Source organism: Rhipicephalus microplus, chromosome 1 (genome assembly GCF_043290135.1).
Source record: "Rhipicephalus microplus isolate Deutch F79 chromosome 1, USDA_Rmic, whole genome shotgun sequence".
In the NCBI taxonomy this organism is placed as follows: domain Eukaryota; kingdom Metazoa; phylum Arthropoda; class Arachnida; order Ixodida; family Ixodidae; genus Rhipicephalus; species Rhipicephalus microplus.
Window position 1 is genome coordinate 214,719,456 of NC_134700.1, and position 15,350 is coordinate 214,734,805.

A 15,350-nucleotide genomic window follows, 5' to 3' on the forward strand; every position below is an offset into this window, starting at 1 on the left:
GCACCCAAATCTGAGCACACGAGCCTACAGCATTTCCGCCTCCATCGGAAATGCAGCAGCCGCAGCCAGGATTCGATCCCGCGACCTGCGGGTCAGCAGCCGAGTACCTTAGCCACTAGACCACCGCGGCGGAGCACTTCCGTGTGATGATTATTATGTTTGGGTGTGTCATTTTCTCCGCCATCTATTCACGTCACCTGATGCCAAATTTGGTATATGTGGAGCTAACGAAACGGCCGTGAGCGTGATATGAGCATAGCATGTAGTTAAGTTTTACATGACACGCATATCGTGATTAACATGTTTGTACTTGCCATTTACAGTCATCGTCCATTCACGTCACGTAATACCAAATTTGGTATATGTGGAACTAGTGGAACGGCCGCGAGCACGCTATGAGTGTAACATGTAGTCATGCTTTGCATGACACGCGTGTCAGGATTATGATGTTTGGACGTGTCATTTACCTTTGGATTCTGGCGTCGGCGGCGTTGAGCCTTTTCTGGGGCAGTCGTTTAGCAGCAGCGATGGACGATGCACTTCCATCAGTGGCGTCGCTCATTCTTCAAAAAAGACCTTCCTGATACTATTCTGTACACAGGTACACGCTTTACGTTAAGAAAAGAACGCCGTGAGTTGCGTGACTGGCACTTTCGTGCGCACCGCAACCAGGAGACCTCGGAAGATAACGCGTACCTAGAAACCTGGAGGCTTACAAAGAGGGTTCAGCTTAAATTGAGGATGACACAGTGAGCGATGGCAACGAAAGTAATAGGTGTAACCTTAAGGGACAAGAAGATAGCAGAGTGGGTTAGGGATATCATAGTAGAAATCAAGAAGAAACAGACGTGGGCCGGGCACGTATATATAGCGCCCAGGCAGTATAACCGCTGGTCATCAAGCATAACTGACTGGATTCTCAGAGAAGGCAAGCGAGGGAGGGTGAGACAGAAAGTTAAATGGGCAAACGAGATTAGAAAGTTTGTGGGAATAAAGTGGCAGCAGTAAGCACAAAACCGAACTGACTGGCGGATTATTGGAGAGGACAGTGTCCTGCAGTTGGCGTAGCCAGGCTGCTGCTGCTGCTTGATTATTATTATTATTATTATTATTATTATTATTATTATTATTATTATTATTATTATTATTATTATTATTATTATTATTATTAATATTATTATTATTATTATTATTATTATTATTATTATTATTATTATTATTATTATTATTATTATTATTATTATTATTATTATTATTATTATTATTATTATTATTATTATTATTATTATTATTATTATTATTATTATTATTATTATTATTATTATTATGGCCACGCCGTAGTGACCAATGTTCGCAGTTGCTTCCCCAGCGAAACAGCTTTTCCGCCATCTCCACACAGGCACCGCCTCATTGACCCTTATTTTACAGAGCCGGAGGTATTGTTTCATTCCTGTTTCAGCTGCACCCATCTGCAACCTTCGAAAGCGTTCTCTGGCACACAGAACATACGAGGCGCAGTGCGGTGTTAACGTTTGGGCTTAATGCAAAATGTGACGGCGTCGGCAACGGCAATAAGGCACTTCGAGTGCCCACATAGCTGCTACAGTGACAAAACAGGGATCGTGCGTACAGTGAGCACGCGTATCTGAATTATGCTGTCCGTTTCATCTCTTCCTAAACTGCAGAGCTGTAAAACTGACACAATTGGGGGCACGTTAAAGAACCCCAGGTGGTCAAAATTTCCGGAGCCCTCCACTACGTCATCTCTCATAATCATATGGTGGTTTTGGGACGTTAAACCCCACAAATCAATCAAATCAATCAATGTAAAACTTACACGCAGTCCAGTTTTCCTCTGAAAGACCGCTGCGTCAAATGTCGCATCGGTCAATGTCCCGCCGCTCTAGATCTCATGTCCTTCCAAATCAACAAGTGGAGAAAGGGTGAGTGATTGCAGTTGGTGTAGAGACATGCGAGTGTTCGCGAATGCATGACTAGTGAAAGCATTGTTCTACAGGATATTTCGGGACGTTTTTCCTTTATCAGCTGTGCCTTTTATTTTCTCTTTTGCATGCCCTTAGCATTCGTCAACTGTGTTGTCCACACTTGCTTTTTGCGTACACAATAGACATTGCAATCGCTCTTTCATTGAGTACTGCCAAGTAAAAATAGTTTAGCGAGGAATCGTCAAGTTGTACTATTAATCCTTGAGTTACAAACTGGTTCTGTTATTTTCTGATTTTTTTTTTTGCATACGCAGTGACAAGGTCTTCATTCTTTGTGCCTCTTTACCCGCAAAGCCGCATGTCTAAGGTCCACGCTCACAGATACCTGGACGTGTTAGCTAGTTTGGGTCGGAACAAACTGATAAAAGAAAACTCATCCCGGACACTTATAGACTGGTGTTGATGCAGCGTATAGGGACACTTCCTTAGGTGCTGTTGTAAGCGGCAGAAAGTGGCACGTGTGCATAAAAAATTTAGCACGGTATGTATCTATTTATTTTGGTTATTTTTAAAACTTGCATAAAGCACTGTAAATCAACCTGTATAACGTTATTTTTAACCAGCTCGCCCAGCGACAGATACTTCGATAACATTTGATTAAATTGGTCGGATCACTTCCATTGAGAAGAACGACAATCGTACAGTTCCGATTAATAAACGTCAACATGTTATGCTAGGTGTATGATATTTCGCATATTTATTCAGAACAGGTCACGCATAATGTCTCACAAAATGAATACATGAATCGTTTTGCGAAAAGACAATAATATTTCGCAGAGCACGAAGGGAAGCAACATGAATGACATTTCTTTACCGATACAACGCGTACATTTGCTATCAGTAGGGCAGAAAGTGAATGCTGGTAGGCAAGTGCCATATCAATGGTCATAAAAGTTGAGTACCGAACAAATGATAAGAGCACCAACCCAGCGAGAAATCACCGCATGTGTGTTCGGGCCGCCTATTGAGCAACTTCACTATAGGTGGGCTTCTCAAATATATGTTGTTTTTTTTTTCTTGGTGCAAGCGCACGATCTGTAATCGGCAAGCATGCGTACGCTACATTAGCCATACCTTTGCCAGAAATCACGTGTTAGCTATCAGTAAATTCGATGTATCAGTAAATTTGAAATTATTATGCAGAAAACGAAAGTAATGTACAACAACCTCGGAAAGGAGCAGCGCTTCGAGATAGGTAATAGTGCACTTGAAGTTGTAAAAGACTATGTCTACTTAGGGCAGGTAATAACCGCAGAGCCTAACCACGAGATTGAAGTAATTAGAAGAATAAGAATGGGGTGGAGCACATTTGGCAAGCACTCTCAAATTATGACAGGTAGATTGCCACTATCCCTCAAGAGGAAGGTATATAACAGCTGTATCTTGCCGGTATACTTAGCTACGAAGCAGAAACCTGGAGACTTACAAAGAGGGTTCAGCTTAAATTGAGGACGACGCAGCGAGCAATGGACAGGAAAATGGTAGGTGTAACCTTAAGAGACAAGAAGAGAGCAGAGTGGATTAGGGAACAAATGGGGGTTAAGGATATCATAGTTGAAATCAAGAAGAGGAAATGGACATGGGCAAGCATGTAGCACGTAGACAGGATAACCGCTGGTCATTAAGGGTAACTGACTGGATTCCCAGAGAAGGCAAGTGGATTAGGGGGAGACAGAAGGTTAGGTGGGCAGATGAGATTAAGAAGTTCGCGGGTATAAATTGGCAGCAGCAAACACAGGGCCGAGTTAACTGGCGGAACATGGGAGAGGCATTTGTCCTGCAGTGGACGTAGTCAGGATGATGATGATGATGATGATGATGATGATGATGATGATGATGATGATGAATAAAAAGAAGAAATTCGATGTTATTTTATGCAATCCCATCTACGACGCCAACGACACTCGCGAGGCAACTCAAGCTTCGCTTGAGAAACTCCTCAATTCTACGAAGTCAGAACAGAGCACGCCCTACTATCTCCCAGGTAGGGTCTTCTAGCCGAAGCAACAACTTGAAATTGTCCCGAGGTACAAATAATAAAAGTAACTCGGAGAGTGATCACCTGGCTGCGCCGATAAGATAGCATTATTCGCTCTGCGAATTGCGCTATAGACAAAACAGCCGTTTCCGTTATTCCAACTGTGATAAGACCGACATACGAGTGAGAACATAGACAAACTCGAACGTCATTGTTCCAAATACAATGTTGATTATTGCTTTCCGAGTGCACAGAAAAGAAAAAAAAAATGTTGCAACATCGAGCCACGCAGCATGCGAGCTAATGCTTCTGGACACGCATCGCATCCACTGGTCTCTCACCACACCCTTGATAATAAAGACTTGGATTAAGCTCTCGCGGTGCACACAGAAAGGCGGAGCTTAAAAGCAACCTTGCAACAGGAAGTATTGAACAAATAATCACAGCCTATGAATGAATTCAGTCAGTATACAAATTCTCGTTAATTATGTTAACCATTAACTGACAGCTATATTGATAACCTTATGCTCCCGTGTCATGTCTATGTAACTCTTAACTCAGAATGGAACCCTTGTTTTTCTACTAATTTTATTTCTAGAAGACCTTTTCCAGATATTTTTTTAAACAGGAAGTGCTAGACCGGAAGTTTTTTCAAAAGAAACAAAAGTGTAACCCAGTGTTCATGCCCCCAAAAGGCTTAGAGCTTTCTATAAGTACGCTAGAGGGAACTCCGGCGCTTGTGTCTATGGGAGCTGCAACGCATGGAGCTTTAGCCAGCATGGGAGTGATGGGTAGTACATAAATTTGTCGAATCTTCGTTCTTATGGCTTCCCACGGCTCCGCATGGTCTGATTCCTCTTCGCCGAAAAACGAAGTTCAGCAAAGATTCACCAGTCACACTTCACTATACTTTGACCCTTTGAAGCTCACCGATTCAAATCGACTCACGATGTCCACCGCGCATTCTCTTTCTTCATTCGAAACAAAACCAGAACATCATCAGTAAACTAACCACCGCATTCTAGAACGCCCCTTCCCTCAACGCTACACCTTCACTTGAGCAAGCCGATGGTAGCGCCATCTTTAGGCAGGGCACGTCACTGCATATCAGTGATAATTTGCTGCTACTCTTGAGTAGCGCAGCGTCATTTTCAGCCGAGCAGCGGCGCACGGCTCAACTCTGTCAAGTAAAGGGTGAAAGTCGAGTCGAGGAGCGTTTGTGAATACGGGGGTAAGCCACAAGTGCGTTCGAAGCCCGGAAGCACGAATACTAGGCGAATACGTGTACTACCAATCATTTGCACGGCGGCTCAATGATAGCAAGACTCGCTCGCTGGATTCCGTGCCGACCGCTTGTGCCCTCGCCATCTCCGACGATAGTGCAGCTCTAGCCGACTGGGTTGGTCCTACGCCACCTCCTGACGCCGGCCCCCTACGACGACGTCAGTGCAGCTCTGGCCGACTGGATTAGCCCTACGCCATCTCCTGTCACCGACAAGAGCTCTCGCAAGTGGTGCCCCGTCCTTGGACTCCTGTGACCGTGTTTCATCTTTCCTATCTCTCTTATGTCGTTGCTCGCTGTCCTCGCGCATCTCTCTCTCCTCTCTCTCTCTCTCTCTCTCTCTCTCTCTCTCTCTATATATATATATATATATATATATATATATATACCTTTAATCCTATCCTTTTAATCCCTCCTTACCCCCATCCCTTGTGAGCTACTGTTGAGGTGTCGCACGCTGATGCAGAGCGTTACGAGGCTCGCTTTTTTTTCTTCTTTTCCCTCTCATAATCACAATCTCAATGATTGCAGCGCCTAAGTGCCATTTAGTAAAAAAAAAATTAGGCAGATCCCACGTACCTGAAAATCGACGTTATGCGAAGTATGCGGAGGGAACGTGAGCGTGTCGCAATTTCTTTAGTGAGCCACACGTCATGAAATGACGCTAAATATAAGTACGAATGTTGCACGCACTGACATATGTTGAAGTGTTGCAGCTGTTTTTATAACCAGTTGTTTGCACTTGCGCGACGATGCCAACTGGAACATGCGTATTAGCAACACCAGAAGCTGATATGAAGCGCTGATGCTAGCAAGGATGCTGGCCCTGGACACTGCTACATAAATCAACTACAGCGCATGGCAACTAACCAGAACTGACGTCAACCCGACGTGAAGGCTGGTTCAAAGCAGTACATATGTAATGTTTATAAAATTGGATAGGCGGCACAGCAATCGCTATTGACGTTTCACAAAGATTAGCGTCTATTTGAAAAGTAGTTCCGAGACCTTGCGTAGCTCTTTGGTAGAATGCTTCATTGCCACACAGATTGCTTGGGTTCGATTCTAGCTGGGACCCTGCTATTTATTCTTTGCATTCGTCGGGTCGATGCTACCGATGTCGGGTATTTTTTAACGCTTTCCTGTTAAAATTGCCCATGTGTTTTCTCGTTGTTCCTGGGTAGATACCAAGTGTCAATTACATGCGGCACATACCCGCATACCAACGGCACATATTCGATCTTGGGTATGTGCCACTGTCTGGCGGGAAGTGTTTGACGACGTACGCGACGGGTTGTGACATTATTCATGTCTTGACCAGCGCGTCATATTCATCAAACTATCTTACCCTCCCATGCTAATTTTTGTTCACGCCAAGTTAAGGGGGTGACCACGAGAGCACGCAAACATAAGCGAATAGATAGATAGATAGATAGATAGATAGATAGATAGATAGATAGATAGATAGATAGATAGATAGATAGATAGATAGATAGATAGATAGATAGATAGATAGATAGATAGATAGATAGATAGATACGCTCAAAGTCGCCGAAGTTCGCTAAGAAATGCTTCGGATTTAATAATGTTGGAGACTTTGCGCTAAACAGAACGAAGAAATGCCACAACGCGCCTTCGTGTTGTCCTTTGGCCGCGACGACCTGGTGGTTATAGTACTCCACCAGTGACCCAAACGTCGCAGGATCGAATCCAGGCCAAGGTTTTCCAACTTCTATGTATGCAGGCGAAATTTTCAGAGGCCCATGAGCTTACGTTTAGCGCACGATGAAGAACCACAGATGGCCGAAATTTGCGAAGCTCTCCGTTACGGCGTCCCTCAGAATCACAGTGTTGCTTGACAGGCAAAATGACACCAAATATTAAGTGTCTGACGTCCGAAATGCTGCTATTGACTGCATGTTTGGGGGTCCGTTGAGAGAAGCAGACAGACAGATGGTTTCACATAGATGGGCCTGCATGGTCCGTCTTCTACTGTGTATTCGATTTATTTACAACCTTTGTAGTGTCCCTAAAGGAACTGCGTCACGATGGATAAATGAGGAATGCACATGTGGACACAAATAATAAAACAATGCCTCAGACGAACAGCCGACCCAGGTGGTCTATTGCATATCACATATTACAGTCACGTATTAAAAATTAAGTCTGGAACACCACTGGCTACGTATCCCGGCTGCGGCGGCTGCATTTTCGATGGAGGCGGAAATGTTGTAGGCCCGTGTGCTCAGATTTTGGTGCACGTTAAATAACCACAGGTGGTGGAAATTTCCGGAGCCCTCCACTACGGCATCTCTCATAATCATATGGTAGTGGTTTTGGGACGTTCAACCCCACATATAAATGATCGAAGTTCAGTAGCTATCTGGATATTTATAACCAAAAATGAACGCGCGATGTCTTACGACCAAGCTGTCTTTGAATGTATATTAATAATAAACAAATGAAAATAAAGGAACTTCTTGGCGAATTTTCATTGGGTTAAATGATTAGCTTAAAACGTACGTGTAAGCAGTTACAAACAGAAAATGCACAAATTAATGCCGCCTGCTTATATTCGTCTTATGGGGAATGTTAAAACAAAAGATTTTTGTGCATGGCCGTGAAAAGTTCCTCCTTTGTCCACAATCAAACAAAATCTCGGTAATCCTAATTTTATAGATTGTTGTCAATCCCTACAGCCGTGAACAAGGAGCTATGTCGAAATCTATAACAATATAAGTAACGTCATCGACAATATGATGTAATTAACAGTCTTCCTTCGCGAATTTAATTTCCCATCCACTTTTCTCGTTGCTGGTTAGCCAACGTGATGTACATCAACGTGTTTACCATAATTCGCTTCTTAAGTATTCATTCAAATTTTATCTGACTGCAAGCTCCGGGAACGGATCGAGTCATCCACAGAAAATTGCCGATAAATATAGATTGCTTGCACTGACGTTATCGAAGCCATGTTAGAGTACAAACATAGCGGGCGAGGAAGTTTGTGATGTCACGTTAAAGTTATCGGTACATCGCATACAGGTCCTTTCGTATTCAGGCACAGAAGCGAATAACCTTCCGATGGCGTAGTCATCACTTTAAATAAGGTTAACCACCGCGAGATAACGCTGCATGCCTTGTCGTCTTCACAATCGCCATGTTACATGTCATGTCACGTATTCAAATTCGCCATGTCACGTACAAGCTGTGATGTTCCCTACTATAATGTTTTCCTATTTAAAAACTACAACGTTCGCAACAATAGACAAGGGTATAGTGACGCAACAGTTGTACTACGCCCTCAATATTTCAAACTTCGATTATGCGCGAACCAGAAGTCTTGGTCCTCAAGTTCTAACCACGAACAAAAATATCTTCGTTCGTCAGCGCTTGTCCGCAGGTACGAGGTCTAGCCGCTGTTGACGCGGAGCATGTTACAGAACTATACAAGTCAACACCCAGGTAAGCACACTTTAACACGCTTGCGTTCTGCAGTGTAACCACAGCAGAAACGATAACAGTCCGGCGTGAAGGCCCTAATCTACAAAGCATTTCATACAGCAGCGCTTGTAAGCATTTCCACCCTTCGTTATTACAAAGACTCCTGAAATGCGTCTAAGTGAAATTCACAAAATGAAGGTGCATGCAACGTATCTATAGACGTTGGGTCCAAGTGAGAGCTAACATGTAGCGAAGGTTGCCGGTCAACGACACAATAGTCAAATGAACAACGAGTCCTTTTGAACATGTTATCGCTGGTACCCCAAACAAAAAACACAAAGCCTTCACTCCGCTACTCACAGCACACAGAGGCTCAGATCGCGTGTACCGTACTGGCCGTGGCTGTCACATTCCGTTTTGGTTGCAGCGCAGAAACGGCCGTGCACCACACTTATTAGACGAAAGTAAAGATTCACAGGTAATCATGACGAATCTGTAGTCAGCTCTGCGTATTCTTCATGGCCAATTCATTGTACCTTGTCCATGTAACGTATACGCGCCGTGAAATGAACACGTGAACAAATGAGACGGCACACGTCGCAGCTACTGAAGTCTTGTTCGTTGCTGCGTTTAAGTTCAACCGGCACAACACACATAACGCGTGTGTCCACAGAGTTTGTCTCTGCCCTATTCCCTACACGTGGGCGGGTTGAAAGGTCCGAAGTAGTTGAGCTCGTAGCAGCACGCCAGCGTCAGGAAGGCGACGTACAGTCCTAGGCAGACGAGGCCCACGCGCCAGTTGAGGCGCCACCTAGCGGCACATAGCGTGATTAGCATGAGCACGGTCGTGCCCAGTAGCGTGAGCGTTGTGTAAGTAAGAGCACCGCTGTTGATGCGCAACCGGCTTCCGGTGTTGCACAGTGTCTTCACCAACCAGGGAAGACCCAGGCAGAACAGGATGTCGAAGATGTTGCTCCCGATCAGGTTGCTGAACGCCATGTTGCCGAAACCTGGAAACAGTGTTGCCGCTTGTTTGAAATAGTTTCATATCGGCCACTGATGTACAATCGATAGCAAAAGTTAGCGAGATGCGAAATGTTCGATAAAGCTCGATTCCCGTTTTGTCTTGGAATCTAATTTCGAAATAAATGTCCTATACTGCACTTCGCAATCTGACCTATAGTCGCCAACTTGACTGCAAGCATTAAGCACTGATATAGCAGAAATTCGCATTTGTTGTAGATCCAACGTCCCGCAAACTTTTGCTTTTGATATACAGCACTCACGGATTGAATAAGAACACTCGGAGCGCGTGGCTGGATGGATTGATGGATGGATTGATGTGGCTGTACCCATTTAGATCGGGCGGCGGCTAACGCCACCTATCCAACCGGTACATTCAGCGCCGCTCGTGGGCCCTCATGAAACCGTGTTGTTGCATTGTGCTACAGAGTGAGGGAGCGAGCATCGGCGGAGCAGATTTGCTCTGCAGCCCCGCTCAGTTATAGAACTGAGAGGGGCTGGATAATAATACACATACTCGATTTTTAAGGGCTAATTAAAGTGTGCATAACAGCATCTGACTACATGACTACTAACAGCAATGTGATCTGCTCCCTAATCTAGGTTCAAGGCCTTTAGGCTAGGCTTCACGACATACCATTTTTTGTTACATTCAAACATGATTTAATAATATAAATCTTCCTCGCAGGGCGAAAATGATGCTGAAATCTGTCTCAATACTTCAAGCTCTTTTCATTTCTGCTAGAATCTAATTTTTTATGTGGCTTACGAGGTGAAAGTTTGTGCTGTTCACGAGGTGAACGAAGTTACACGGGAAGAAGTGGCGCTGCCTCCGCGGCCACCCGGCCCATGTTGAGCCTCTGCACATGCGCTGAGTTCGCGCGCATGTGCAGTAAACCACCGCGTTCGATGTTAACAACTCTTGCACTCACCCCGATGCAGCCAGTAATGTTCAACAACTTGCGCGTGAAATCACGTTTTCACAATGGTGCCCACCAAGCAACGAGACGAATCGTCAACACCACCTGTCCTCTTTGATGGCTCTCCGCATGCCCACTGGGCTCGACCGAAGAGAAGCCACCGTTCTTCATCGCTTATGGCTAGGAGTGGCATTTACAAAATATGATTCCTTTGTCATAGGAATGGCCGACAACGCTCTCTGCGATGCCTGTCATTGCGAAGAGACGCTACACCACATCCTGTGCGACTGTCCGTTGTATGACATCCTGACACAGTCACTGGCGTCCGCTTTTGCGCGCATCGACAACAGCCAAATGTCTGTGGACACTATTGTGTCAAGTGCCCGAGAGAAGACATTGCAACAGAAGGCGACGAAAGCTCTGTTGAAATTCCTACGTGACACCGACTTGAACAAGCGGCTGTAACAGCAATGTCACACACCGCGAAAGACAAGACTGGGCTATGACTGAGTGTGCGCGCGTATTCTGTCGAATGTGCTGTGTTTATCTCTCTTCCATCTCTGCTTTTTATCTTTCATATCCCCCTCCCCCTCCTATGCGCAGGGTAGCAAACCGGCTGCCTATAGGCTGGTTAACCTCCCTGCCGTTCTTTTCCTCCTACTTTCCTTCTCTTCCTTGCACTCACCATTTGCAGCATGTCAGCGGTTCGTATACGTGCGAATACGAATTCATATTAGCTCCAGATAAAAAAAAACTTTGATTACAAGTGTTTCGCGGCGTTTTTCACGTTACCAATCCGTGATTAGACAGTCTGATCGGCGAGCTTTTCGTTGCGCTCACCACTACAAAAATGGAAATAAATACCATAAAAATTCTTCATCGATCCAATTAAGATGTAATACATCAATAAATTAGCCAGCGCTTTCATTGTGACTCAAATAACTGAGTTGATGCTTATCATTCCTTGAAGGTAGCATTGTAAGTAGTGGCCCTGCCTGTATATTTTCCTCTTGACTTTTGATTTTATAATCCGCAATCACAGTCCCAGAAATGATATTTTCAATTATATGCAGTTTTAATGAAATACACGTATACTCTATAGGAGCGTTTTTCAGAAGCTTTATCAGCCACACAGTGGTACTTTTTTAAAAAGCTATCGTTTTTGTGTGTGTGTGTGTGTGTGTGTGTGTGTGTGTGTGTGTGTGTGTGTTAGAAGCTGGACGAATGCTTTACTTAATGAGGACCTTTTATCGGTGTTGTTAGTGCGGATAGAGTTTATTTTTAGTAGTGAAATATTCAATATTCTTCTTTAGTTCTATTTTTCTTGTATGAAAATAGACTGCCAACCATCTCTAGTTTTCAAGTTTTCTTTTTATCACGGGCGTTTTTGTACAAATATGTAAAGTGATCCTGCTGAAAGAAGAACGCTTGCGTAACGTGTGTTTCCAAGAATGAGAGGAAGCTTTGAATTAAATAAGGACATTTTAACTAATGTCCACGGGACAAAAAAAAACGTGGCAGGCTCACCCATTTTAACTATGAGCACAGTGGTGATGATTTCGGGTACGCTGATTCCAGCCGCAAGAATGGTGAGGCCGGACACCGAGTCTGGTATGTTCAGTGTATAACCTGCGACCAAGAAGCAAAGATAAAAATAGAAAAAAGTACACATCCATGCTTGCAGCTCATATTCACGAAGAATAACTCAGACGAACGTCGTCCAAAAAAAAAACGCATATAACGACTCATCGAATACAGCAAAGTAAACTTAAAACTCCCGAACTTTGTTTCACCGATGTCAACGTGTATTCTTATAAGAAAACAAAGCGTTGGTTCAGGCTCCTTGTGTTTAGTGCAGAATCTCTGATAACAACACACTAAATATGTCTCCTGCGTATTTGTGTTTCTTGTATTGGTCTGGCCGAAAGGGGAGAGAGATAATACAAGTACACACCTGAACACGCATGTAGAGAGTCAACCCACGGCCCTCTCTCCGAAAAAAAAGATCAGAACTATAACAAAAAGCAAGATTACAATTGAAGTCATATATAATGAAGAAAGATTTGTGTTGGATATTCAACTTCGTTGCGGTGAAATTGGTCTGGGTTAATGACGTGAGTGGGACATCGCACACTTAAACAGGAGTGGAGAAAGCAACACGACAAAAGTGCTTGTGTTGTCAAAGTGTGCGCTATGTCACTCACGTTGCGTACCGATAAGCCCAAGCTATATATATACTCTTGTCGACTATGTTAGTGAATTACAGTGGCACAAAGTCCAGAGCTAAAAAGGACAGCGGGACGGCAAGACGAAGTCCGAAAACGTTGGACATGTTCCACCCGAGCATATCTATACGATCGCATCACTGCCGAGCGCATTCTACCGTACCAATGACGGTGACCATCCAGGCGCAAAGGTAGGACAGCAGGCCTATCCAGACCACGGCCATGATGAAAGTGAGCGGGAACAGGCGCGGCCACCGCCGACAGTCCGGTACCGTGACGCGAAGCAGCAGCGACGCCGGAAGCGTGACCAGCCACCAAGTGCGGGATGGGCACCCGGGCTTCTCAGAGCAAGACTGCGTTTCCGAAGAGGCTGGGGGTTTCACGAAATCCACTTCTGTCCCTGCGGTAGGCGAATCAATAGACTAGCATGGAAATGTAGCTCAGAGTTTACCTCTTCAAAAGGTCATGTAAAGAGAGTAACCGAAAATTGGTTCACAGCTTCGTCTCCGTGCTATGTCTTAGGTAACCACCAGTAACATGAAAAGGCGCTGTAGCCGCCATAACCAACTTTTTCGCTATCATAAACTTCATTTCTATGCAGGCGCCACCGAGTGAGAAGAACTCTCTTGAAAAAAGTTTAGGGGCACTTATGTTTACTTGTAAACTAAATATAAAAATAATTGTTAAGCATTTAACGTCCCAAAACCACCACATGATTATGAGAAGCACTGAAGTGAAGAGTTCCGGAAATTTCGACCAGCTGGGGTTCTCTAACGTGCACCTAAATGAAGCGCATGGATCTCAAGCATTTTCACCTCCATCGGAAATGCAGCCGCTGAGGCTGGGAATCGATCCCGCGACCTGTAGTCAGCCGCCAAGCGCTTTAGCCACTAGAACACCGTGGTGGGTTGTTGGACTAAATGTAGAAATGCCATGGCGCTAAACTAAAAGGCAATGAAACCGGACGAAAGAGCAACTTTCATCTGATGAAAGCGACGGCTACACCTTCCATGTACAGTCTTTTACATCTACGTGGTGGGTTGTTAGACTAAATGTAGAAATGCCATGGCGCTAACCTAAAAGGCAATAAAACTGGACGAAAGAGCAACTTTCATCTGATGAAAGCTGACCTCGCAAACTCTCACGACAGAGGCCCCTTCGCTCGTGTTCGGTATTTCAACATATGCGTGAGCTTTAACGCACACGCGCACGCTTGCATGCATACGTACGTACGTACGTACGTACGTACGTACGTACGTACATACATACATACATACATACATACATACATACATACATACATACATACATACATACATACATACATACATACATACATACATACATACATACATACATACATACATACATACATACATACATACATACATACATACATACACACACATACACACACACGTACATACATACATACATACACACACATACACACACACGTACATACATACATACATACATACATACATACATACATACATACATACATACATACATACATACATACATACATACATACATACATACATACATACATACATACATACATACATACATACATACATACATACATACATACATACATACATACATACATACATACATACATACATACATACATACATACATACATACATATAGGGAATTCGGTTCAGCAAAGCAGAGAGGTGTATGTCAAATAAGATGCTTGTCTCTCCTGACACCACGACATTAGTTTAATTATCATTATCCACACAACCTTCTAGTGCCAGCCGCAATTGAAGGCTGTATACGGATGACAGATGTGTGTATAAATCGTGGCCATCCCCCGCAAAACGTGTGGCACGCACGCTGTGCGGGAAATGGCCATGATTGCGCATGTCACCGCGAACTTTCTTATTCTTTCTTGGTTCCGCGCGAGGTAGCAGCAGGCGATACAAGCATGCGGAGAATGTCGCGGACGTAAATGGAAGACCGGGTAGACGTGGCCGCGTCTTACCCCCGTTGATTTCCACCGCGACGGCCTGTGCGTGGCGCTCCGGGCCCATCAACGATCGAGTCCCACCGGTTACGTCGCCGAAGTCTTTCTCGGTGGGTGCTGCACCTAGTCTTGCCTGGCAACAGCTTTTCGGTACCACTGTAACACTAGATTCAAGTGGAGACTGCGAGACGTGGTTGGTGGAGAGAAGGGGCGCTGCCACTTCGCTCACTGTAGGAGCGCCGGTGGCTTCCGCCGAGGCCTTGCTCTGTCCTGGTCGCTCTGATGACTTCTCGGACTTTATGTACGCCATAATATCGTCTACCTGCGATCATGGATAATATGTGTATTATAAGTGTAATATTACACATATTATAGTGTATGAGTGCAATAAAAGTGTAATATGAGGTAGCGGGGCACACTCGTAGTTTAATATGTGAACACTGATAATGCCCCCCCCCCCCACATGGGCTCCTAACAGGGGCGTAGCACCCACG

The 15,350-nt window shown here is 44.5% G+C and overlaps 1 protein-coding gene across 6 annotated transcripts in view; it reads right to left on the reverse strand.

The window, feature by feature from the left end:
• Positions 1-2,680: 2,680 nt before the first annotated feature.
• LOC142806591 (sodium/potassium/calcium exchanger 5-like) overlaps positions 2,681-15,350 on the reverse strand; it is a 51,631-nt gene continuing 38,961 nt past the window's right edge. For all 6 annotated transcript variants that reach the window (XM_075891280.1, XM_075891278.1, XM_075891277.1 and 3 more), the window contains 4 exons: positions 14,875-15,178; positions 13,042-13,278; positions 12,181-12,282; positions 2,681-9,720 (listed from right to left, as the gene is read on the reverse strand). In XM_075891280.1, coding sequence (XP_075747395.1) covers positions 9,398-9,720; positions 12,181-12,282; positions 13,042-13,278; positions 14,875-15,178 — 966 coding nt within the window. In that variant the 3' untranslated portion in view covers positions 2,681-9,397. The remainder of the gene's footprint in view (positions 9,721-12,180; positions 12,283-13,041; positions 13,279-14,874; positions 15,179-15,350) is intronic.